The 26,859-nt window shown below is 39.1% G+C and overlaps 1 protein-coding gene across 2 annotated transcripts; it reads left to right on the forward strand.

Annotated features, from left to right (window-relative positions):
* Positions 1 to 422: 422 nt before the first annotated feature.
* RDH10 (retinol dehydrogenase 10) lies at positions 423 to 26,366 on the forward strand. Of its 2 annotated transcripts, none has more exons than XM_014883518.2 (6): positions 423 to 834; positions 1,297 to 1,532; positions 21,034 to 21,132; positions 22,442 to 22,587; positions 22,896 to 23,027; positions 24,954 to 26,366. In XM_014883518.2, exons 1-6 carry the CDS (start codon positions 543 to 545, stop codon positions 25,075 to 25,077), a joined length of 1,029 nt encoding a protein of 342 aa, XP_014739004.1. In that variant the 5' UTR covers positions 423 to 542; the 3' UTR covers positions 25,078 to 26,366. The 2 variants fall into 2 exon arrangements, with proteins under 2 accessions (XP_014739004.1, XP_014739003.1); XM_014883517.2 differs by having other exon boundaries at positions 426 to 834; positions 1,294 to 1,532.
* Positions 26,367 to 26,859: the final 493 nt, after the last annotated feature.

Below are 26,859 nucleotides of genomic sequence, written 5' to 3' on the forward strand. Positions count from 1 at the left end.
CGCACCCCGGGACTTGTAGTCCGCACGCCGGGGGCGGGCTGGAGCCGCCGGGAACCGCCGGGAGCCGCCGGGACGCCCGCCCCGAGGAGCGCAAAACACCGGCCGCCCCGCTGCCGTTCCCGTCGGGGACCTCCTCCGGCGGCGGGGCGGGGCGAAGCGGAGCGGGGGCGGGGGGTCCCGGGAATGCGGGGCGGGATGGGCCGGCCCGGGGGAGGGGCTCGGCCGCCCGGTCCACCCTATATAGAGAGGGGCCGAACGAGTAAGATGTTCACTGCCAGTAGCGGGGCCGCGGGCGGGACGGGGCAGGACGGGGAGGCGGTGGGCAGGCAGGCAGCGCTGTGTTCGAGCTCCGTCCTCGGCGTGTGTGACTGAGGCGGGGTGTGGGGCTGTGAGGGCGAGCGGCACGGAGAGGGGGAGCTCGGCGGCGGGACCCCCGTGAGCGGAGCCTCCCTCGGTGCCCGCAGCGGGCGGTCCCGGGCAGCGGCGGCTGCAGGTCGGGGCGGCGAGGAGGCTCCGTGCCGCCGACCCCGCGGTCCGGCAGCATGAACATCCTGCTGGAGTTCTTCGTGGTGACTTTCCGAGTGCTGTGGGCGTTCGTGCTGGCCGCGGCCAAGTGGCTGGTGCGGCCCAAGGAGAAAAGTGTGGCGGGGCAGGTGTGCTTGATCACCGGGGCGGGCAGCGGCCTGGGCCGCCTCTTCGCCCTGGAGTTTGCCCGGCGCCGGGCGCTTCTGGTGCTGTGGGACATCAACACGCAGAGCAACGAGGAGACGGCGGGCATGGTGCGGCACATCTACCGGGAGATGGCCGAGGAGGCGGCCGCCGCCGGCCCTGGAGGTAAGCGGCGGGGCTCCCTCCCCGCGCTGTCCCCGCCGCTCACCTGCCCGGCCCGGGGGTGCGCGCCCGGTGGGTCCAGCCCGGAGCAGCGCTCACCTGCGGCGGGCCCCGAGAGCGGCTCCGGGCTGGAGCCCGCTGGGCGCAGGGCTATCAGACGCCCCGACGGTGCTTTTGCCAACCAGAGTCGGCCCTATGCCCGCAGCGGTGAGCGCAGCTCTGCTTCGCGGAGCCTCGGACTCCAGCAGCGGCTTTAAAACCTGCAGCTTTTCCTAAAACACGTAGCAGCGATAGTAAATAGCTGACTCCTGGTGTACTGCAGTGACACCAAAGTAAACAGAAGTTTTGGTGCTTTGGAGTTGTATTTGCTGTTTCTGCTTAAACTACTTGTTTGAATGTCAAAATATGAGCAAGAACTTTATTGCCCCCTACCCCTTCTGTTCTCTTATCTGTGTTCTTTAGTAGCTGGAGATGGAGAGAAAGATGTGCTGCCCCATTGCAACTTGCAGGTTTACACGTACACCTGTGATGTAGGCAAAAGAGAGAACGTCTACTTGACAGCTGAGAGGGTCCGCAAGGAGGTTGGCGAGGTGTCTGTCCTGGTTAACAATGCTGGTGTGGTCTCCGGGCACCATCTTCTGGAGTGTCCTGATGAGCTTATTGAGAGGACCATGATGGTTAACTGTCACGCACACTTCTGGGTAACTATAAACTCCTTTCTGCTGTCCTTTTTAGTAATTAATTTTGGGAAATCATCTGATGTTGCCGGACTCCTACCTCCTTGATGTTTGCACTTGTTCTTTTTCACTTGTAGGAGCACTGCTTTGGGTATTTCTTGTTTTGAAATGACTTCTGTTTAACAGGAATGCTGGTATTAAGACTGTTAACAAATAGTTTTAAATCAACTGTATCCTCCTAGAATCCAGAGTTCTAAGTATTGTGGCCATTTCTGTAGCTTTGGATATTAAATCCTTTACAAGCAATAATCTCTGAATCTGCTTAAAGGTTGTTACTGTGAATGAATGACTTCTCAGTCCTTCTCATATACTCTTCTGCCAGCACATTAACAACTTTAAGATGCTGTTTTAATGATGGTTACAATAGCAAACTTTCAGATTTCTGGAAAAAATCTTTAAAACCCCTGCTGAAAATGTTGTTTGAATTGCCTTGGAGGCAAATTGTTCCTTTTGAAGGCTGGGAGGAAAGGCGAAAAAGATTTCTCAAGAAATCAAGCCAAGTACCCTTTTTCAGGAATCCTGTGTATTTGTCCTCATAGCTTTCTCCAGGGGCTGCCTGTAGAAGTAGGAAAATCTTAACTATGGCTTCTGGGATGGTATTGTCTCTACAACTAGCAGATGCTAATTAAGGGAAACAAGTATGTGGTCTTACTCTTTTTGTCCATCTAAACCTTGTTTTCCCATGTGGTTTATTTTTAGACCCATAGTGGTGTGGAGTTACATAAATTGGAGTGTTGAAGGAGGGCATGATGCACACTTGGGTTAGCATTAGCTTTCAGACTGAGACCATTGTTAGTATTAAAACTGTTCTTTGATTCCTCAAATAAGGTTATGAAATACACTTGCATAACAACAAAAGGATTAAGCAATCTGAAATATACTTCAGCTTAAACCTTCTTTGACTGATCTTACCTTTCCATAATAAAATTTTATAAAATGCTTTATCTTCAAAACTTAGAAGGCTCTCCCAAGCCAACTTTTTTAACATGGAAATAAAATCCTGTTTCATAACCCTAAAGGAGCCCCTTCAAATCTGCACTGTGAAACACTTAATGGCAGAGCAGTCTCTTTCAAATGTATTGTAAAGCTTGCTGAGAGCGCATAGGAGATAGTATGTTTAGAAACTCTTTTAAACTCTCCAAATATATATTTTAATGCAATCTGAGCAGTTCTGAGAATGCACATAACTCTTTTAATTAAGAGTTCTGTGTGTTCCCCTTAATAAAAGTTAAATTGGTGCTTAAGCCAATAGAGATGTGTAGTAGATTTAATGACTGTTATTGATGTGGCTTAAATGTTGAATTGACAGTTTCCAAGAACTCTAAATTATGACATCACCATGAGTTAAAATATGGGAGGATCCTAAATTCTCCAGCTGTTCTTCCTTCAGGCCTAAGTCATACATTTATTTGTAACAGTTTCAGAAATCTTTTTAAAGCACTCTGTGTGTTCTGAGTCTCTTACAGTAATAGAAAACTAAACTTAGAGTCTAGTATTGCTATGATTGGCTTTCCATAACAGTTCCATTCATCTCTAAATGTTAGTGTGAAGTGACTTTAAAAAAAAAAATTACTCCAAGAAGGTACAGCTACGTCTGGACTGCGGAACTTGAGATTTTGGCTTAAGTTTTAAAGGAGTAGTCAACACCCTTAAGATTTAATTGAGGATCTGTTCATATGTAAACTTCCTGTAGATTGTGTCCTGCTTTGCTTTTCCTTTTATTTTATTTTTTTTTTTGCTGTTGGCAAAGCTCTTTTCCTTGTATTCCCCTTCATGATCCTAGAAAAGATTGGCTTGACCAATAGTGGGTGGACTTCTGTTGAAAGTAATACTACTTAATTCATAAGATATCATCTGAATCAGCTGATTTGAAGCCAACTTTTTTGATGCAAGTCAATGCTGACTTAAATAGAACAATGTGTCTAGATGTGTGAAGTCTTATACAGCTAGTCTTTTCCATGTCAGCTAAACTGGTGGTCCAAAAGCAAAGCTAATGCTCTGGAGCATTATGTAGGCTTTTAAGTATTCTTGGAGGGTGTTTAGTCCAAAAAGCTGTAAATGGATTTTGTAAAGACATGTATCTTGCATGTAGTATTGCTTCAGTAGTTGTGTCTGTACTTTCTGGGGTTTTGGTGTGTTGTGGGTTTCTTTGTTTTTTTTTAAATGTGGTTCAGGGGAAATTCTTTTTCATCCCTTGATCATTAATGAAGCCTCAGTGTGTTTCCATGTAAAAACTGAAAATAAGGGTCTAGTACTGCCTCTTCAAACATTTGGCATCGAATAAATTGCCTGTTCTCCATGCAGAATGCAGGTGATCTGATCTTGCTTTTATGTTAGCAGCTACCATCGGGAGGCTGCCCAACTTCTGCAGTAGGCAGTGACATGAAAATCTGTCACTGTTTTGCTGTTGTGACTCCAACTGGGCTGTGTACCATATCACAAACTGGCAGTCGAGAGAGCCTTAGCAGCATGCCACAGCCTAAACAGATGCTTTCCATTTTGCTGACATGCATGATTTGTGTAATCCTTCCTATGAGTGTTCTATATAAACATGTCACCACTGCATCATGTAGCAATTTCCACAGCATAAAATCCACTGCAGTATTAAAAACCTGTTATTTCATGCTGTGATAACTTGAATGCTTCTGATATTGAAAACATAGGGACAAAATCCATTCCTGATTTGAAATAAGCCAGCTCTGGTTTACTATAATTTGCAGATGCATAAAATTGTAGCAGGAGTGTAACACTATCTTTCCTGCCAGTCTGCTGCAAGAATGAGAACTTACTTGACTGTACTTGTCAATTATTAGAACTGAATTTCTACAGGATAGGAAATTTTCTTTCTATGATATGTCAAGATTCAAATTTTTAAAATGTTGTCACACTATAACTTAAAGCTGTTGCTGAATTAGATTTTAATAAATATAGGAGTAATATTTTTTTTTTCTTGTAGTTTTACAATAACACTTAAGTATCAAAATACTGCATTTTTGAGAATGGCAACATATCGAATAACACTACAAACTCTTAATTTTGGGACAATTTGAGAGCTTTGTACCTACTCTAATACTTTTTCTGGAAGAATAATTTATAACTGGATAAGTAGATATTAATATTGGACATCGCTATAATACCTAGGCGATCCTCCTAGTTTTAGTTGCTGGGGAAAGGGCCAGGGCAGGGTGATAAGCAAGTTCTGAAATTCTGTGATGTAAAGATCTTTCTGTGATCTAAAGATCTTCAGTATCCAGCTCTAAGAGATCAGTGATCTCTGTTTTCCTGTTATGTGGATACTCCAAATATTTCAGCTTAAAGCTTTCCTCCTAGAGTTCTCTTCAACTTACCATAAGGGGGAAGCAAAAGCATTCTGCTCCAGCTCTCTCATATTAAAAAAAAAAAAAAAAAAAAAAAGAAGAAACCCATATAGAGAGAGAATAGGACCCAGAGCTTAAAGACTTGTGTACTGTTTTCTTAGCCTGAGCGGTTTTGTTCATTTATTTACAGCTGCTTGATTTTTTTGAAGGTAGGCTGGCATATCTGTAAGAATTGAAGTAATTTTTTCGGTGGCCCAACATTGGTACGGGTGACATAAATACTGATTAGAGAGAGAAGCAGTACTGCAGTATTTAGGGCATTCATGAAAACATTTAAAATTTAAATATACCTTGGGAAGATACTGTAATACAGAGTTACTAAATCAAATACCCATTGATGCAGCTGCTCTACTTATCAGTCTCATTAGACTGACAGGATTGCTTAAGTCTTTTAGAGGCTGTAGTTATCTATAATGTATCAGTATTTATCTATTGTTGTCTTCTCTTCAAGCTCCCTGGTGTTAAATAAAGCTCACTTATGCCTATACTTTGTTTAGCCCAAATAAAGAAGTATTGCACATAGTGTGCACACAGAATCTTCTGCAGAAGAAGATGCAGCTTATGTTATTTGAAACTAAACCCTGCTAAGTCTTGTGGCCTGTTGGCATGATTTTTAATTTTTGCTATCAAATTTAGGTTTCTAGCACCTATGATCAAATATAGGCACAATATTCCACCGACAGGCCACCCAGCTATATTTACTATTTGAGATGAGTGAAGTTAGCTTTGTTTTTTTTCCTTCTTTTTAATTTCATGGTTATGTACTCCAAGATGCATGAGTTCACTTACAAAATTTAATCTACATGTTCTTGACTTGTTTCTTTGAAAAATGTGCCAGATCAAGTTCAAGCAAAACATTTGTATGTGATCCAAAAAGTATCATCAAAACTAACTCTTCCCTTGCTCAATAATTCCAACTCCATGCCACCAGTAAATTACCCTGGACAGCACATGTGTTTCATATACTGTGGTAGCATGCTGGGTAGTGAGTATGAAGGAAAAAGCAATCATTCTCTTAGCTATGGAAATAGTCATATTAGTCATACTTAAAACTTGTAAGTACTTTGGTATGGTTCTGCTGTTCATATGTTTTTGGGTTTATTTCTCAAAAAAATACAGGGAATCTATCAAATGAGAAAATACACAGCTGCCAGATGCAGGCCCTAGAAAACTGCACTTTTCCAGTTTATAAAGCGGTGTACTTAGCACAAGTTTTGGAAAATAAAGGGGTTGATATATATTTCTGGAGTTAAAGTGGGCACAATACTACTGGTTCAGAGCTTCCCTCATGGGTTTACTTTATGGTCTACGAGGACTAGCATTGTGTCAAGCACAGTTGTCAGTCACCATCATGCAGTCTTTAATTTTGTAGCTTGTATCTTGCAATTTGTGTGTATCTGTATCTTAGCTTTGTAATCATGTTCTAGTTATAGTGATCACTTTAAAAACTTTAATGTTTTTTCATTTATTTTTAAAGTTTTCTCTTCCTTTTTTGATGGGGACACCAACCCAAACACTTTTATTAGGTGCCTGTATGTCTGAGCTTCGACCATAGCCCCAATCTTGTACCAGTTTCAGAATAGTAATGGAAGAGGATAAAAATGAATCTTTTGGCAATGTACTCATCTGAAGAGTCAACATGCATAATTGAGCCTGTAGGGATGAGGGTGGTAGGTAGGTCGTAGTCTTATGCAAAACGCCTCTTCATTTGCCTTGTGTGGGAATCATGAGTTTGAGCATCTATAATTGGGGTTCCACAGTGCTGCCCACCAAACTGTAGTTGTCCCACATGTTTCTCAGCTCTAGTCTCTAAGGGCTATTGAGTCTGTTCTGTCCTGGTTCTTTGTTGTCTACTGTATCTTGATGATAAATAAGTAGCTACATATCAAGGAGTGTGAGCAGAATAAATTACAGCACTCTTGGTTAGTTACCAACACTCAGGACTGTGAGAAAATCATATTGAAGGGTCTTTGCATATGTTACAACGCCAGCCTTCCTACATATACTTTCTGTTCTAGAGCATCTTCCTTGTGTGATGGAGAATAGGGACTTCTTTTGTTCAAATGACAGTTGAATTTGTGCATTTTCCTTCCCTCTCACTGATGATATAAGGTACTTGATTTTCATCTCAGTTAACAACTGTAAAATGACCTTCCATAATGTTTTACTTGAACTGCTTCAGTTACACCTGAACTTTTGTGACAGCTTCTCTCAGACATAATTTGGAATTTAATTTGCTGCACCATTTGAAAAGTGCATGGATCCTAGAGTGTCAAGGAATAAAAAATAGAGATTCTCAGATTTTGACCCATGGATTGTTTGTTGCCTGTGTATTGGTGTCCAAGGTGGTAGAACAAGGTATGATCAGCCATTTACTTCTGTGCACTGAACTGTATTAAGCTTGAAAAATTTAGGTGAAAACTATAATGTTTCACAGAAAAGCATTGTGAAAGTTCACTTAAGGAAAGGGAAAGTTGTCCTGAAGAGACCATGCCAAGACTACTTGAAACATAACTGAAATATTAATAATTAAGTGGTTTGCAATTCTACATCCATCTAAAATGAAGCCAGAGTTGCAGTATAGCTTGCAGAGGTAAGGCACGTGGGATAATCTTGCTCTTTAGCCTTCTGTGACTTTTTCTGAGGCTTGGAGACTTCGTCAGCAAACTGTGTGAATGTTTTCAGGATTGCTAATCTTCTCTGAAGGCATGGTCCTGGATGAGTGATCAGTGTGATGGTTATATTCCTCCTTCTTATGGAACGCAGTAGGTCAGCAGGCTAAGCAAAAACCTCTGACCTGGCTTTGGTCTGCAATTATGCAGTTACTTGTGAAGGATGTGTGGAGACAGGAAAACCTTGAATGTGATGATGGTCTTTACCAGTGTGGTGCCTAACCTTGCTACAAGTGGAGAGATCAGTTCTTCTATGTTTCAGTGAAATACTCATCTAAAAGACTGTGTGTACGCCTTTCTTGTCCTGGATGTTAGGAGGGCAATGGAGTTTAAAGCTCCAGATTCTTCCATCTACAGGTAACATCCACTTTTATTTTATGAAAACCAGTTAAGTTAATGTTATGTCATTATGTTATTAACTTTTTGTAATAACCAAGTGGCCGTAACAGAATTGTAGAAGACAGCTGTGTTCATGCTCTTAATCGTGCAGAAAAGCAATCTTAATTATGATGCAGCCAAGTGTCCTGCTGCCTAAGACCTTCTTAACTGATCTGTGTGGGTAAGCAATTCTTTTTCATAACCCTTAGTGTCATCAATTACTCTGACTAGACAGGCTGAGGAAAGATGAATGTTATGTTTTCTAGCACCATCTCTGTCATTTTAGCACTGCACTTCTTAAATCTTTTTTTACTTTTATCCTTATCAGCTGTGAACTATTATTCTCTCCCAATGCTTCTCATGCTTTGATTTCACTTCTGGGGTTTTTCTGCAGGAAGGAAAGGTTTTTGTTATGTATCTCTAGTACTAAATCTTTCCACAATTCTCTATATGTAAAAGCCAGTGCATCACTCACTTGATAAGCCTTGCTCCCTTTGACCTTTTGAGGTTTCTGGCTATTGACACTGATGGTAAAACTGAGTTACTGATACCTCTGTCTTTTGTGAAAAATGGCAGATGTCTTTCTGCAAACTGAAGCTGATTTACATGTGATGCTGTATGCTTTTACCTGTGGTCTTAGACTTCTTTATCTACTAAAAATTACAGAGTCTCAGTCTTTCAAAATGCAGTTACAATATAGGGAGTAGGCATAGACTTTGAGATTAGTAGAATCTTGGGCGTTGAGGGTTTAGTTTGAAAGCAGATATGTCAGAAATGGGGGCAGATTTACATCTGTGCTTACATTTCTGAATGAACACTCTGTTCTTGTAAATAATTATATTAGTAAAATGATTTATATGTCAGTCAAATTAACAGTTGACATGAGTGAGCTATCACAACTGGGATAGGAGGGCATGGTAGGCCAAGGAATGCTGGAACAGCTGTGGAGCTGAGGTTGCTGACTTGGTGTGAGCCTTTTGAAATTCAAGTTTGTTTGGCTGTTGAATTCTGCACCTAAATGTGCCCTGGTGCTGGTTGCTTCTGACATCTGTTTGAACTTGTGTGACAGCTTCTTGAGCACTCCCCTTTTCAGTGTTGTTTTGAAAAAGCTCATGAGTTTGTGTTTAAAAGCAACTTGTCCAAAATTTCTGTTGATCTAGGATAGAACTACAAGGCAGTTTAGTGGTGGCAGTCTGTCTCATGGGACCGTCCCTTGAATCTGTATCTTACCTTGTACTAGTTTTTATATTCAGCTGATGTTTGGGTGAGCTGATTTCAGCTCACTAACTTGTCTGCAGGGCAGGGAGGAAAATTGCTAATTTTCTTGTCCAAGTTGATTCGTTTTTCTATTTGAAGATTAGAATCACCTCATCAGCATTTCAGTCTTGGAGTAGCCAGTGTATGGGGAAAAGGTGAAGAGGAATAGGATAAAATCATATAGCTGAACAGGGCCTCTAATTGTTCTAGTGAAACCTCATTCTTGGACTTTTTTTTTAGTACAATTTGCATCCTCGAAATAATTAAGTAGTCATAAAGTATTCCAGGCTGTAGCAAATCCTCCACTGACATAACAGTCTGAATAGAACAACTTGACTTCAAAAGAGATGGCAGTATTTTAATTACAACTATTAAAAACTCTTAGATAAAGGCAAGCTAGTTTTCTGTACGCATCAGATAATGTTGTGTTAACAGCTTTAGTTTATTTACCTTGAAACAATACTGATTGCTCTGATCTCTGTGCCTACTGCACTGTTTGGCTTCTCTGGAAATCAGTTTTATTAACACAGTATGTGGGGAAAAAAACAGGCTGGAGCCATGTTTCAGCCTGTGGAAAATAAGCATAATTTCCACAGACAGGCAAAGGAAGTATTTCTCTCTGTAAACTCGCCCCCTAAGAAAGTGAGTAGTTTTCTGATGTTTGTTGAAAATGCTTGTGCAAGCAGAATCTTTGAAAATTGCATTAGTTGCTGATTTAGTCACTGTATTAGCTGGAGTCTTTTGATCATTTGTTGGCTTATGAAGCAAAAATTTACCTGCTAAGACTATTTATTTTCTGTACACCTTTTTGTGGAAGGGTGGGGAGAAGTATGCAACAGAAACACCTGAGTTTTTAAAAATCTAAAAACTTCATGCATTTTAAAAATGTTACTTGTCATTCAGTGAGTTACTCGGTGAGGAAGTCATAGTCTTTTAGGGTCTTACTGTTCCTAAAGAAATACTGAAGCTAAATCTCTATTCAGCTCTATCATCTTCCCTAGTTTTCTGTTTCCACTGAGTAACACTACCAGGTGGAAAGGGAAACTTTCCTTCTAGTCTTGTTCCTCGTGTGAGATACTTGGTTGTAACATAATAACTTTCCTTGTTATGAAAGAAATTATTCAAAGCAATGAGTTGGGGATTGAGTTGGGCAGGATGAGTAAAGTGACTCAGCTTTCATCTGCCTGCAAGTACTCTAGCAATTGCATTGTTATAGAGGTACTGGCCTTAAGGTATCTGTAAAATATGGCAGTCCTTTTCTTCTTAGCCACTTCTTAAAAAGCCTATTACATAAATCATAAAACATGAATGATGACTTCATATTTTTCGTAAGTAGTTCTGACAGTGCTGTTCTCTAATAATGTTTTGGAAACCTGTAGACTAAAATACCGAGTTTTACTAAATATTCCAGAAGATGACTAAGCTTATGGCAAGCTGGAGAAAAATGTGTATTTAAAAGTGGGATTGTGTTCTTGTTAACTGAACAAAATATTCTGAGCTCTTATCTGATAGTTTTCTCTAAAATGAATTTGTTAGGTGGATTTTTCACAAACTCATAGGGGCACGTTTTCATTTTTGTCAAGATTATCAAATAGCTGGCAATAAATAACTGCTCTCCAAATGGTTGGACATTTGCTGCAAACTTGTGCTAATGAAGGTGAGGGACTAATGTGTTTGTTACACTAATGTCAACATAGCTCTGAAACGCTACAAATCCTTTGACACGGCCATTTGTCAGTATATAAACAAAGTAGAATTTCTAGTCACTTGACTTCAGCAGGGCTTAAACCACCTTTTGTGGAAGGGAGTAGAAAAGTGTTAACTTCCTGTTTCACTTGAGTAGAAAAACTCTAATTTCAAATTTGACATTTGGATAAACCTGTTTTTAGGTCATCTTTACTGATAGATCTGCCTGTGGAAGAAAACTAGATTGGTGCTGCTACCTACTTAGACTAATTTAAATTCTTGAATTTGCAAGAGTGTATCTGTGCTGTCACAGCTACATGGGAGCTCTCTGTTAGTCTTGGCTGCATAGAAAGCTCAAATACTGACCTGGTAGATTTGGGCAGAAGGATTCACTTTCTAAGATGCATCTTACTTTTCAGCTGCTGCCAACTGTGTAATACTTAATTTAAGTTAATAGTAATTGTGGTTTGATAGCTATGATAGTCGGAGAGTAGAATGAGGTTAATATTTATGGAGGATAAATATCAGCTTGTCTAATAAAATGCCTTTGACCAGGATGGAAGAGGTTAGCTTTTGAAAGTGAATACTTTGAAACCTTCAGTTCTCATGCTTAGATATGCCCTGAATTTGTGCTGTCTGGAGAAGTGTGCGGGTATACATTTGTTCCACATTGCCTAGACTTGCTTGTTTTTCTGTGTAAGGAGGAGTAAACACATAGCTGGGCCTCTAATAGCCCTCTTACTATGCCATCTTACATCTATTATTCAGTCTCATATTTTAGATTACTTTGGCATTTGCAACAAATCATTGGCAATTCATATTTTGCACTTTTTTATGGCTTAGGCAGAGATACTCTTTTTCCCTGTTCATTGCTTGCTGTCAAGAATCCAATGTTGGATTGCTCTGATCAAGCTTTAAAACCATTAAAATTCAAAGTGTGAAAAATAGTTTGAGGGCTCAGAATGTCCTAAAGAAGCTAGCATGGTAGTGTAGTTACTGGAGGACTTCTGATAGCCAGGGGATGTAATTAATTTTTGAAAATAGTATTGTACATGTATGTGCTGAACTTGGCTGAAAATGTTAATTCCACGAGAAATTCAACTGGGTGCTCTGCGTTGCTTCATAGAGCCCTTCCTCCAGCTGAAGGGACTTGAGACCAAAGGAGGAGGAGCAATGGAAGTAGAACAGACACTGTTTCAGAGCAGGATAATTTATTGCAGGCAAGAGCTCCTGTCAGAGAGATACAGGAGAGATGTAGCAGAGGAATTGGCATTCTTTCCAGTTAGTTAAGACTCTGTTGGTAAACTTGCAGTTAACACAGTGATGATCTCTGCTGGCTTATGAACTTCTTCCTCTGTGAGAGAAAGAGAGAATGGACTTTTGAATTGGTGTACTTAAGTGGAGAATCACAGAATAGCTGAGGTGGGAACTGGCCTCTGAAGGTCATCGGGTCCACCTCCCCTGCTCAAGCTGTGCCACCCAGAGCCAGTTGCCCAGGCTTTTCATCACCTCTCTGGGCAACCTGTGAGGATGTGCTTTGTTTTTCACAGACATATGAAGTCAAAGACTTGCAGACTACTCTGGAGGGAAGAAGCCCAAATATATATAATCAGTGGTTGAAGCAGTTTTGTGTGCTGCTGCATATATAGGAAGCACTTATACATCAGCAAAGCAATATCGGCCAGTACAGGTGCAGATGGACAAGTCAGTGTGCATTTATGATAGTGTATATATGCAGGTATGTCCTTTAAAGGCAGCTAGATGTTTGCACAGAAATGACTGGTGGCATATAGACATTAGAAAGAATGGACACTTTACAGGACAGGCCTGACATCTTAGGATGGAAATAATTTTAAAAAAATGTGAATCTAAAATCTCTTAGGAATAAAACATACTAAAGTTCTCAGGAGCAGAAAGGTGGAGACTGCATACCAATAAGATAAAGGCTCTGAATTCCATTTGCCAGTATAATGATAACAAGGGCAGTTCTTCTCGAATACTTGAATTTCTTCATGCCCAGAAACTATATAAGACAGTGATTCCTAAACAAAAGTGAGAGGTGTTCTTAAGGAAAAATCAGGGCTGCCTTTGCCTGTGTTCTATGTGCCTAAACCTCTTCACTAGGTTATGGTGCACCCAAAATCTAGTTTGATGCAGTGGTGGCGGGTGCAGAAAAGCTTTACTGAAGAGACCTTGAAATCTGATTAGCAGCAGAGCACTATAAAGCTTACAGTGACACCTCTTCTACCTTGATGGTCAAGAGGCAAGTTTCTGAAGTCAGAATTGTGTTACTTAGGTAGTGTTCTTAAGTATTTAATCTGCACTTTAGATGAGAAGGAGAACAAAGCTGTTTTCTGCCCCAGTTTGGGTAAGATCACAGGAAATTAAGCCCTTAAAAAGAAGGAAGGGGAGACAATGTAGTGATGTGCTAAGGCAAGAGTAATAATTTCTGTTGCAATGTCCTTCCCTAAGCATTTTTCATATCCCTCTCTCTGTAGACACAGCCTTTTACAGCTAAGCCTTGTTAACCAACTATACAAAAGGCAATTTAGTCAGGCAATGTTCAGTTGCCCTAGGCATAGCATAATTAGTTCTAGTACTAAAGAGTGGAAATCAATGATTAATGTTTGAGAGATAACTAGTGGTATTAGTTTCCTGTGTGCTTTTTTTGTTTAATAGCATTACTTATCTTATCTTTACTGTCTACCCATTGTAAACAGCTTTGTGGCAGTAAGTTCTGATTAAGGAAACTATTTAATTCAGTTTCAGCTTTTGTCTGATAAACTCAACATGAGTTAACTCCATGTAAAAGAGGAACCACTCTTCATAGGAAGAGTGATGACTATTGGCTTTGAAAACTGGAGAAATTCTGGAACTGAACCCTAAACAACACAAATGCTAAACAATGTATTAATGTAAAAGTGGGCTGTAGCATAGTTTTTCTTCAGGAAAAGGTGTAACAGATACTTATTTCTACTAACAAACCCACCTACAAACTTCCATAAATAAGATTTAACCTCCTTTTGTACAAGTTTGGTGCTTCTCAGATGATTTGATATATTTGTTGAGAAGCAGGGGATTTTATATATGTAGATTGGCCATGAGAGTAGAGAAAATTACTTCCATAAATTAATAATAAATTATAAACCAAGTGAATCATGTAATAGCTTATGTTTTTACTAATCTAAGACTTCATGTACTTGAATGCAGTATTTCATGCAGAGTTGGGAGAGAAGAAAAGTATGCTTATTTCTCAGTAAATTAAATACAGTTTTAAATTAACTGATGTTTCTTTTAATTTATGATTTATGTCTTTAGGGTATTTATTTTATTGTCTTCACTTCTTAAACTGAGTAGACTTATGTGTAGTTTCACACTGTCTGCTGATGTAGGCTATCCAGGGTATTGGGGAGTGAATGTGTGGCTTTGCTTCTGTGTTACTCATCATCATTATAGACTTTTGTTTAAGTCTGTCATGTTCTTTCATGGGCTCCTGGTTGCAAGGCAATTGCAGCATTATTACTGTGCATGTATGTTAAGCATTAACTGCTGGTGCAGTTCGACATTAAAGGAATCCCTGTGGCCCCAAAACAGTGGGTTTTTATGTGAAGGACAAATAAACTTTCAGTGAGAACTTGAAGGTTGTGTTGTCTGTCAGGAGATAAATAACAAAGGGACTTCTTTTGAGATGAAATATTGGAAGGTCTAGCTTTTTTTGTTCTGAATACATGGCCTGTGCAAGGCACACTTCAGGACAGTCCTTGAACTGTTTCCTCTTTTGCTTTTAACGCAACCACCTATGGAAGCTTGGCTTGAATATGTCATTTTTATCTCCTGATCCATTTTGCTTCAAAAGGGTCTGGGTAGTCCATTAAAAGAGTTCAGAGAACTGTGACTTTATTTTTAAATTCATTATCCTAGGAAGACTATGTAATTCTGACCGATATTTCATTATCTTTTCTTAAGAATAGAAACCAAAGATCAAAAATAGTTCTAATTCCACAGCTATTCAAATATTTACTTAGACAGTGGCTAATTATCCAGAAGGGGCCCAGCAGTTCTTGAAAACAGTCAGCAGAGACATCTGAAGTCCTTTAAAGTACAGCTTTGGTCCCTTGTGTTAGCAAGGTCAACAGTAGTTGTAGACTTCTGTCTGCCTGCTGTATTCAGCCTGTTACTGTCAGAGCCACATCCTTTGTATTGTGTGGTCTCTCTGGTCTTCAACTCGGTGCTTGGTATTTTTGTGTAGTCATAGTGCAGTTACTATTCCCACCTTAAACTAACATTTCAGAGATGCTTGTATAGGGGAATTCAGGAAGGATGTGGAGGCTATATGGGAAAAGTAATTGAGGTGATCATGCAAATAACAAATAATTATTCTCAGTTCTCTCTGAAACCAAATAAAAAAGCTAGAAGGAAAGTAAATGGTTAAATGCTGGCTTGCAACTTCATATTTTGGTGTGTGAGAAGGCATTTTGGATATTACATTAATAAATCATCCTATGAAAGAGTTCTAGGGTATATTTTCAAAGCCTCTTCTTAAACCATTTGGTGATGACTTCCCCTGTAATCCTGTAAGCAAGGTTTTAGCCTGTATTTATAAACTGTAATGTGGCTGTCTTCTGAAATATAAGGTTTTCTGCCTTTCAGGCACCTTCCTTTCCCTTTCAACATATATAGCGGGTGCATTAGTGTGATAGCACATAGTATGGACAAACCTACTACAGGTAATACTGCAGAAAAGTTAGAGGTGCTCTTTTGTCAGACCTTGGTGCATTTCTTCTCAATTACTGGAATGGAATAAGAAACTGAGGCATGTGAAAATCTCTGTTGGGTTCTGTGGTGGAGTGGCCCCATGCTGTCCTGTGCAGGAATAAGAGAACTTGCAGTGTGCTGTGCTATAGGCTGTGAAGAAGAATAGGAAGAAAAGACTGATGTCCATGCTAAGGGAGAGAGATGATATAACACATATTTTAGATTAAAAACTTTTCTTGTCACTGTTAGTTAAACTAACAAATTATCTAATGTGTTGCAGCAGGCTGCTGTGGTCTCTGGTATTTAATTTCCCAGAGATTTCTGGATGTGAGTGTCCTTGCCTAACCACACCAATTTTGCTTCTTGGATTTGCCTGAATAGTTTTTAACATGAAGATGAAACAATACATTTACCCAAAAAAGCACATATTTGTGCTGTTAGGCAGTTGCTCTGGCAGTCAGGAATAGCTGTGGCTTGAGAGAAAATATTTTCTGTTATACCAGTACACCACTGTTGTGTATAACTAGTGATGTCAAAACTCACCTCTTTTGTTAAGCCTCAAAAAAAATAGCCATGCTCCTTACCTGAAGGAGTTGTATGGAAAATGAGCTTTGGCATAAAGGTATTTCAACCTTACAGTAATACAACTTGTTTATCCCATTTAAATAGTTTTAAAAGGCTCTTGACAGAAGGCAGAAAGTATGAAGAAATTTATTGTATTGAAAAAGAGAAACTTAAATAACCTTATGTGTTGGTACCTGTTTAATTATTTCTTTGCTTTAAAGGCAACTCTCTAAACATGAGGTAGCACATACTTTTCTACTTTGTGCTTTCTCCATTCAGTATCTCTTGTTTTGAGCTGCATACAGCTAACATTGTTTTCTGTGGATGCTTGCTTTCTTCTTTAAAAATAATTAATCCAAAATTTAATTTAAAAAATCACTTTCCCAAACACAGTATTTCTTCATATTCTCATTTGCTGTATTTAGACTAATTTGTCTTGACATTGCAGCTGTGCTGCTCTTTGTGTTGCACAATCTTTGGAGTTTTGTTTCATTAAGAATGGAACTAAAGAATTTGGGGAAGGGGAGGGAAGAAGTGCTAGACTGTTAGAAGTTAATTTGCCGTAAACCAAAATGTTGAGAACAGATTACGAAAGCTATGAAGTGACATGTAAATGCTTGTTCAGTTTCACACTTGTGAGAAATAAGTCATTTGAGCTGTGTGCACATGAAATAGAAGTTTGGTTACAGCTACTGGGAATAGTTTGGTCTTACTGGTATATTCAAAAGCATAGAGAAAAATGCTCAAAAGATTAGAAATTGATCTCTAGGTTCCGAAAAACTTAAAGGCTGAACTAGTTTGAAAAACTAGCTCTATTCTGTTCACAACAGCTTTGTGTTCTGTCTATCCTACCGAGTTTCTATCTATCTAAAGTATACTGCAAGTTAGAAAATTCATGTTTTCACGATGCTTTTTGCTTTTGGTTGGGTTTTTTTTTTTTTCTTAAAAAAATGCTAATTTTGGGTGAAGATGCTTAACTTGCATTTCTTGATGTGGAATACTGCATAACTTCCCTGACTGTTTACCTTAATGCATCACAGTTCCTTTCATCCCCAAAATTTTACTTATTGGTTTCCCCTCAGTGTTGAAAACTGTGGTGTGTTTGTCATGAATAAATGACCCAGCTCTGACTTTAAATACTTCTATGTTTTGGTTAAATGTCTTCCTCTGCAGCTGTGAGAGGTAAAACTGAAGCTTCAAGGATCAAACCAGAAGGCAGATAGTTCGATTAAACCACTTGACTTGATTTGAATTATTTTGGGGGCCTGGTTCATGACCTCCAATGCCATGGACAAAACCCATCTTTTTCTTGATGTCTCCTAATTTTTGGTTTTTTTTAATGAAGGATTAGCATGTCCATGCATCACCTCAGAAGACTAATGTGGTCTATGTACCTGTTCAGACAAACTCCAGATGGGAAGGCCACCCAGGAGGCATCTTGCCCTAAACCAGTCAAACTCTTAACTAGTTTGTCAGCAGCTCAACAAGCACACAGAAGACTTCAGGTCTGGTAGGCAGATGTAGCTGAAGCTGAAAGAAACTAGAAACAAGAAACTAGGTTGATCTGGTTTATGTAATGGGTAGAAAAACTGGGAACCAGAGTATGGAGGAAGCTGCTTGGATCAAGGAGGTGTGAGGTGCCAGCTCAGTAAGAGCACTGATTTATTTGGGGATTGCTTATACCACGAAAGAATAACTTCACTTTGGGATTGTTTTTCCCAGCGAGAGGAGGCTGGGAGGAGCAGTGTGCAAGCCTTTACTCTGAGCCTGGAAATGCATCCCCCGGTAGGGTGTGTCTGCCTCTGACAGTGCTTGTTTTCATGTGCTGACTCCCAGCTGCTACAGATGGCTGGAGGATGGCAGCAATCGGGATGACTTTCTCTGACATCCATTTAGTGGAGATGTTGATAGTTGACTGCTGTTTTCTACATATGATAGTTAATGCTATCTTTATAGACTCTCTCAACTTCAGATTTTAAATGGGTTTGTGGTATAATGTGCCATGACAAAGTATAGGGGCTTGCTCTGAACAGGCTGTGTCAGAGCACTGAGGTCTCATGCAAAGGTTTCTGTGAATTTCTAATTGTCTTTAAAGCAGAGGAGCTGTGGGGTTTTTTTTCAATTTAGCCATAAATGGCTTTTAAGAGATGACTTACATGAAGTGACACTAGTTCTGTTGCTGGGAGTTGTTCAAGTCTGCACTTGGGGTGTTGAAGACATCACCCAAAAGTGTCCTCAACAAGCTGTGTTTGTCATGTGCCAATTTTATCTGGTTGAAAATGGATTACTTGAGCCACAAGCTCTGAAAGCTCAGTTTTAATAATCTTTATGCCTTGAAATAGTATAGCATAGTTGAATGGGCTTCCTGAAGTTTACTAGTCTGGTTATGTTGCATATTTTATATATATTTGTACATATATATGACTTTGAAAATGCTATTCCTCAGCCAAGCTAAACATATAGACACTTACACATAGTTATAGTTCACTATATTAAAAACAGCAAAACAAAAAGAAACAAACAGTGCCATAGTAAAGATAATAGCTTAGTGCACTTGCCTGTTCATCTCTTGGAAGACAATACTGATTCATGCCTTGAAAGTGGTAGAAAAAAATCTGTGACTACTTCTTTTCCTTCTTTCTCTCCCCCAAGACATACTTCAAGGCCCCCTTTCTGTAGTTGCTGTGGTTTGCAGCCAGAGCTTGAGTCTGCATTATCAAGCTTTCTGGCAATGTGAGGTGGCAATCAGTCATTCCAATGTGATGTGGACAGATAGCTGAGACGTAAGTGGGAACTGCTGATGGAGCTGACAAATGTTTGGGAGTGAAGTAAATTGTTTAGCAGGACTGAGCTGGGAGCATGGATGTCTTACAGGGATAGCACAGAGGATCAGGGTTAGTGTACACGCTGTTGGTGTTGCAGTGTGCAAGGCAGGCTGCAAATAAAGAACACTCTGTAAAACTTCAGTGCCGTCCAAGCAAAGCCTCTTTTTCGGGTGGTGCTGCCCGATGATGACTGGGCTTTGTTGCCATGCAACAAGGGAAGAGAGGCTGAAACTTTGTGTGCCTGGCACAGATTAGTTTAACAGCAAACTGCATTCTTGTCCAAGGCTCTGTGTAAGAGGTTTAGAGATCCCTGCCATGAGGAAAGAAACAAATGCAAGGCAGCTTGCTCTCAGATTATTTTTTATAATTAGCTTTGTTATGTAGTTATGACAGAATCTAGGAGTTGTATGAATCAACAGTAGAAAAGGCAAGGAGTCAGGAGGTCTGTTAATCTTCTATCATCTGCCAGCTGTCCAGTGAAAACACTCTTTTGTGTGGTGTTAGGAGGTCTGGATTAGTCATTTAACACCTGCAGGCAAAAATGTTGTACAAGAACATGTGAAAATCATTAGAGCAAAACTGTCCTGACGTCTGTGATTGGAAAATGCAGACAGCATAAGAATGGAATTAGATGGATTCAGCTGTAGTTTGCATGTCTTTTTAAGAATGCAGCTGACAAGACTCAGACCAACAATTAAGCAAGTAGAAAATACTTAAGGGGCATTTGCATGCTCTGAGTTCGGATACAAATTACATGGGAAGAGTAGGTTTTTTGGAGGATAAAGCATTCATGGTACTGAATGAATTGGAATAGATTAGTAGCTCTGTCACTAATAGATTAACATATTAACTAGGCATGTTTGTGATTAAAAAGCATTGTCTGAAGTTCTTGGGCAATTTAGAAGTAATCTCATCTAGTACACTGACAACCTAAACGCTGAAGTACATCACAACTACACATACCATTTCACTACTTAATTGATTTTTGTTGTAAATATGGCACTCTGCTTAATACTTATTTAAAATGGGGAAGTGTTGAGTCAGCTTCAGAAGAGATATGGCAAAGCTAGGTATTCTGGTAGGGGTGATCTTCCAGCAAATACCCTCAATATGTTGCTTAAAACTTAATTTTTTAAAGGTGTTAATTCTGATTCAGGTTTTTAAACAGAAACATTTTGTTGTAATCAAAGCATAAAAGTTTAACATAAAAGTTAAAATTAAAAGTTAAAGTTAATTGGAAGTTAAAATTAACGTTTCATCTTGAGACTTGCTTTTGGGGTTTTTTTGTTTTGTTTTTAAACTTTTAAGGAATTAATAACAGAAATGTGTATCTTGTCTTTTTAGCTATAGCAGTGCTATGGATACTAGTAAAGATGGGAAGTAAGTTAAATTAGCAGATGTTCGCTCTACTGTAGGTAAAAAGTAACAGCAACAAAAACCCTGCCTGTAGTACTTCTTTTAATGTAATATGCCTAAGGCAATAGGTTACTTGGCTAAAACTAGCAATATCTAACTTAAAAAGCACTGTCAATAATTAGAACTGGTAATTGGTACTGGTCTCAACAGAGGTGTGTTGGATGGTGTAATTAAACACTTTGCATTTCTTTTTCTGTCTTTAAAAAAATGTGACTTCCATTTTAAGGTCAAATTATCTCCTTCTGATAACTAGTCTCTTCTGGAAAAATAAACATGTCTGAGCTCAATTGATCCTTTAACCTTAGGATTTCTCGAGATATATTCCTTACTGCCTTGCTATCTGGATTCACAAACAAGCTGTAGATTTTCTGTTAGCATTTTTGACAAACTCAAGTTCAAAACCTGTACCATGATTGTATTTCTGTATTCTTGATAATAAACAGATATTCTGAGAACTCATTGCTAATGTAACTTGTTCATGAAATGTTTTGTTTATGTTGTTTATGTGTATTTTTTTTCTTTTTTTACTTTGTAGACCACTAAAGCATTCCTTCCCAAGATGCTGGAAATGAACCATGGACACATTGTGACAGTTGCAAGTTCCTTGGGGTTGTTCAGTACTGCTGGAGTGGAGGTTTGTTAGACTATAATGAACAAAAAATTTGGCACTTTTTGCCAAAGAGAAATTTTTTTTTAATATTATCAGCTAGAGGAAATAAGGTCAAATCTTCAAAGATATTTGGAGGTTATAGTGCTGAGTAAGATATCAACACATGGCTCCCTGTGAATGGGAGCCACAGGACTTGGGCACGCATTGAATTAATTTACTTGCATGGGGAGCTGGCACTTAGAGCAAAAGCCTAGGATGGCTGGGGGTTTCAGAATGCCAGGTGATCTTTGAGTTACCTGATAAATTTAGGAACTTGACAGGTGCCATTTAGCCTACTCCTGTCAAGATCTTCAGTGCTAAGCTTGAAGCAAAGGCAATGGCTTTCAAAAGTAATATTTGTTTCTATGAGGAAATGACTGCAAACCTAGAATATATGGCTCACTCGCTTCACTAGCAGCTGTTGGAGAACTCCAGTTTGTGAGACTTGTCTGGTGCATAAAAGTAGGTTAGGATTAGAGCTTGTCTTGTTTTTTGAGTCATTAATACAAATGCAAGTGTGAAACAAAAAGCATTCAGTTAGTGAAAATTAATTAAGGTGTCTAAAATAGTAATGGTCATATTACCCCATAAGCATAGGTTTCTTTGTGTATAGGTAAGGCTTAATCCAAGACCTTAAACTGCGGTGTTTCATAACACAAACGAATGAAGATGGTGTAACTTACGGCTTTTTAGAGTGCTCACTGTCTTGAGAAAGCTACAAGGAATTTCCTAGACTGGGTGTGGCCACCAGCAGAGATGGACACATCCAACTAAAAACACACTAAGTTCGGCAACAATAAAAAGTAAATGCATAGACAGCAGTAGCATTTGAGTTATTTATCTCACAAATTTGAGAAAAACTCAAATCTTGGTTGCATCTTCTGTTGAAACTAACCTTAAAAATAACACTTTTAAAATTTTTACACCTATGCCCTGCCAACTCTTCCAGCTTTTTCAAATCTGAGGTAGTATTAGGTATCTCAGTCCTTTGTTGTTCCATTTATTATTAAGCAAACTGGTAATTGGAGTAACTTGTCATGTGAGCCTGCCTGATTCAAAGACTTGAATCCAAGGTAATATCCTTCTACATTCAGCTTTCCTGCTTTCATGGTTCTGTGCTAATTACCTCAAAAGTAAAGTGATAAATGACTTGATGTGATGCTCTATTCAGTGGGTGTCTTTTGTTGCTTTGAAAATCTGTGCAGAATCACCTCAGGTATGCTGGCTTTGAACATCATTCATATCTGTCCTTTTTTTTTTTTTTTTCCTGCTGCTTCGTTCATTGCCAACACAGGATTATTGTGCCAGCAAATTTGGAGCTGTAGGCTTCCATGAGTCTTTGAGCCATGAATTGAAGGCTGCTGAAAAGGATGGAATCAAAACTACTTTAGTCTGCCCTTATCTTGTAGATACAGGAATGTTTAGAGGGTGCAGGATCAGGTGAGTAGAATTCTCCTTCTGCTCTGTGCTTTTAGTGTCATAAAAGTATTTAAAGGCAACTCAAGTTTTACCATGAAATTATTAAATATTATATCTGCTTTAGTATATGTTAGTGTTAGACTCAAAACAAAACTTTCTGAATTTGCTGTTTTCTGTCCCTTTGTACACAGGCAATACAAGTTTTGAGCTATAGTCTTTTTAACTTAACTGAATATAAAAATTTCCAAAGAAATTGAGTTAATGAACTGTTCACTGGGGTCTATGGTCTTTTATGTATCATATTAATCTGTCTTAATCAAATGTTCCAGAAAAGAAATTGAGCCTTTCCTTCCACCCTTGAAACCTGAATACTGTGTGAAACAGGCTATGAGAGCCATCCTTACAGACCAGCCAATGATCTGCACACCTCGCCTCATGTATATGGTCACTTTCATGAAAAGGTAAGAACTGAATTGTCAGTTATTTGGCCATGCAATCCACAAAATACATAAGCATGTCCAGTGCCTGGATAGAAACACCCTCCCACCCACACAGGCCATAGGTGCCATTTTTCTAGAATTCATAAGTCTCTCTTGGCTTGCATGGTTGTAGGTTGCCTGCTTGGGAAGCTTCATTTAACTGAGATCCTGTGTATCTATGCATCTTGTTTTAACATTCATGTATCTTCCTCCTTGAATTCCTATTTTCTTTTCAAGAAACTTTTAATTCCACTGTTTGAGTTCCTCTTTAGTAATGGGGCATGAGGCAACTACCAGCAGAGGAATCTCTAGCTGTTTTTTTTCTATAACAAGTGTGTGAGAAGGCCCTTCTTACCTGCAGATTCTTCAGAATTTGCACAGATATGGTGGATAAACTGAAAATTAATCTATCAACTTTCAGAACAAATTTTCAGAGCCTAAGTTTGGTGGAAGGCCTATTTAAAGGAATTAATTCTTTCATTCTAACACACTGCAGTTTTAGGATAAAAACTGCATTAATCTGTAACCAGGCTGACATTTCAATGATGCAGGATAATGCAGGAGTTGCTTCAATTCCTGTGATGCATCACTTGAATTCTAGTTTATGGAGAACAGCTTCACAGGTGTCTGTGTTTTGTTTTAAATCTGTAGTGTGTAGGGGGAACCTATAAAATATAGCATTATATTATTTTTTTCTGCAAGGGATGGTTGAAACTGAACACCTTGGTGATTTTTATTCCACTTACAAGGTGGTTATTCTTCTCTGGCTCAAGTGTCTCTTGGTGGACAGGCTCACCAAAAAATAGAGGTATCTTCACTGCTCACCTCTTTCCTGGAAGAGAGATGTATGTGTCTCTTCTGACACCAAATGAAGGCCACCGTCTGTATATTTAAGAACTAACTCCTTCACCCAGAAGCTCAGAGTGCTTCAGTGCTTCCTGTGCCTTACGCAGCAACAGCCACATCAAAAGCCCTTTGGGTTTTCTTGGTTCAACACTTCAGTTTCCAACAGGGAGATCAAAGCTTCTGCATAATCCGTGCCCCAGGCAGCAGCCTTTAGATCAAAGGCCCTCCAGTCACTGCACAAGCAGTACTGCTGGCACCGAAGACACCTGTACCAGTGACATCTACTTCTTGGTGGCTTCAGTGGTCATTACTCCTAATGGCTGGAATTGTATTGCTTGCCACTGAACGAGTGCCTGCTGCTATTCCCAGGAGCTGAGGAATCCCATTTTATTCCTTCACTAGAGCCCCTGAGTATTACACTTGAAATAAAAACAATATTTTGCTCATGTGAGAACAAGGAGAGGATATGTAGCTAGGTACCCGTCACATAATCACCTCCTGGAATTTTATCTGAAGGGGAGAAGGAAATTGCTGTCTTTACTTTGGACCTTTCTTCTTGAGGATGGATGATTGAGTTTAGAATATAAATCAAGGTTGTTAGACATCTGGTGATCAAAGAATAGCATTAACTAACACTAATCCCACATTAAAGAATATCTTAAATGTCTGATGACCTCTGCTGATGTGGCTTTTAGCAGATGCTTTGCTTTTACCAGGCCTTCTGTGATACCCTTGCCCCCTCCCCATCCCCCCTGCCCCTCTCCTTTAAAACAAGCTATCACACTGCTTGTGAAGAGACAGAAAATCTGGTCTAAGATGGAAGAATGTGAATAAACAGCTTCTTTCTCCTTTTTGCTTGCCTGGATGGTTCTGACTCTAGAATTTCAATTCTCTCTGAAAGTATCCCTGTGAAATAAAAATCCTTTAAGTCTTTTAAGAAGACTCTCCAATAGATATGATTATATTGTTTTTAAGGAGACCAAGTACATGTACTTACAAGTGCATGTAAGCAGAGTTTGTTTTATGCTGTCTTCTAACAAATCTGTAATCTCTTTTTCCCAGTATTCTGCCATTTGAAGCAGTTGTATGCATGTACCGATTTTTGGGAGCGGACAAGTGTATGTATCCTTTCATCGCTCAACGGAAACAGGCTACAAACAACAATGAAGCAAAAAATGGAATTTAACAGTTTTGGATGGACTAACATTTATAGGTGAATGCAATAATGTTACATGACTGAATTGCAAAGTGCACTTGCATCTAACAGATGCAAATGTCAACATCTTACTGTGGCATTCTCTTGGGTCCTAAACCTGTGTATTGAACTCTAAAAATCAATGGATTTTTATATACTGTAAATAAAACTGACTAGAGTACTTGGGAAATGTGATAGGTAACTCAAATGAATTTACAATGTAGCTGCCACCATTGTCCTTTAGAATATCACTGTATTCTCTATTACTGTACAGTAAACTAGTCATACTACTTGTTGTAGGGATGCACTGTGTGATATCTCTTCCTTAGTCTGCTAAGGCTTCTAAGAGCTGTCTCCAACCAGAAGATGGAATGTTTCAGAAGTGGTTTGATTTTCCCTACGTTATTTAGGAAGGGAGGGAAATCTTGCAATTCAAGCTACTGCTCATGATTTTACAGCAAATTCAAGGACAGTTTCTGAATGCATCTATTCCCTCGTTCACCCAAGTTCTCTAAAGGACACATGGCCAAATTGTGGTGTAATTCTCTTTTGTTGCAACTGTGTGTGTTCTATTTAAACAAAGATGAAAAGAAATTTGTAAATCTCTGCCGATTCAAAGGTAAATGAATGTCTTACATGCTGTCAGAGCAAACTTGTATTGGGCATCTGTTTTTTTTAGGAATACAGTCAGTGATTTAATTTTACGTTTTTCCAAGTTGACTTAATTTGAAGTATGCTCTGTTCCATTTCCCTCTATATGTCAGAGTCCAATTTACTATTATGGACTACATGTTTCATTTCTTCTTCCTCATTCTTACTTCTGACAGAGCTCTCCCCCCTCCCCAAAAGGAAACTGTTGTGTTAAATTCTCTAACTGGACTCGTGCCTAAAAGACAAAGCAACTCAGCTGAGATACAAACTGTTTATATAAGTGCTGGTCATATGCCAATTATTAGCAAAGGAAAAATAGAATAATGCCTGATGCAACTCTACATTCAGAAAATGAAAGGGTGTAAAGATTTTTTTTGAGTTGTACTCACGTTGTAGAACAGCAAATGACATTTTTACAGTATTTTTTGTAAAGCGAACAATTTTGTGCCTTGAATTTGGTAATCTGTATTAGTGAAGCATTGTAAAAGTGAAATTCTACCTCTGTATCTTAATGTATACCATCCACTTGTAAACTACTATCAGAAAAATTGTGATTACTTTTTTAGAATGTCTTGTTAAATAGTGACCAATGCCTGTGGTTATTAAAGTGAGCCACCTTTTCCTTAAAATGGTGATTGGAATGTTTCCTTTAAAGACTGAACTAAAACTACTTATTCCACAACTCTTTGGTGTCAACACAGGTCAAATATTTATGGCTTAACTCCTGTATCCACTTTGTCAGCTACATGGTTTACAGTGTAATCTCTGAAGGCTGTCAGTAGGTACTGTGAAATTGGGCTTTAGGAGCTGACAGTTTTGTCTTCTAAACTCACTGATGAAGTAGCTGGTCAAAGAGGTTATGAAGAATATTAACTTTGGTGTTCTATGGGGCTGCATTCAGGTGAATGTAATGTGGATGCAGTTTTAGTGAGTTAAAAAGTAAATGTAGCTTCAGTACAACTGTAGTTATTACTGCATATACATATATGCATACATATAAAACAAGTGATATCTGTGTCAAGAGCAGGGTTGTTAACTAATTCTGTTTAGAAACTAATTGAAAGTAGAAGAAAATATTTACATTAACCCTTACTCCAAATTCCATGCTCTTTTGAAAAAAGT

This window comes from Sturnus vulgaris, chromosome 1 (genome assembly GCF_052056855.1).
Source record: "Sturnus vulgaris isolate bStuVul1 chromosome 1, bStuVul1.hap1, whole genome shotgun sequence".
NCBI lineage: Eukaryota > Metazoa > Chordata > Aves > Passeriformes > Sturnidae > Sturnus > Sturnus vulgaris.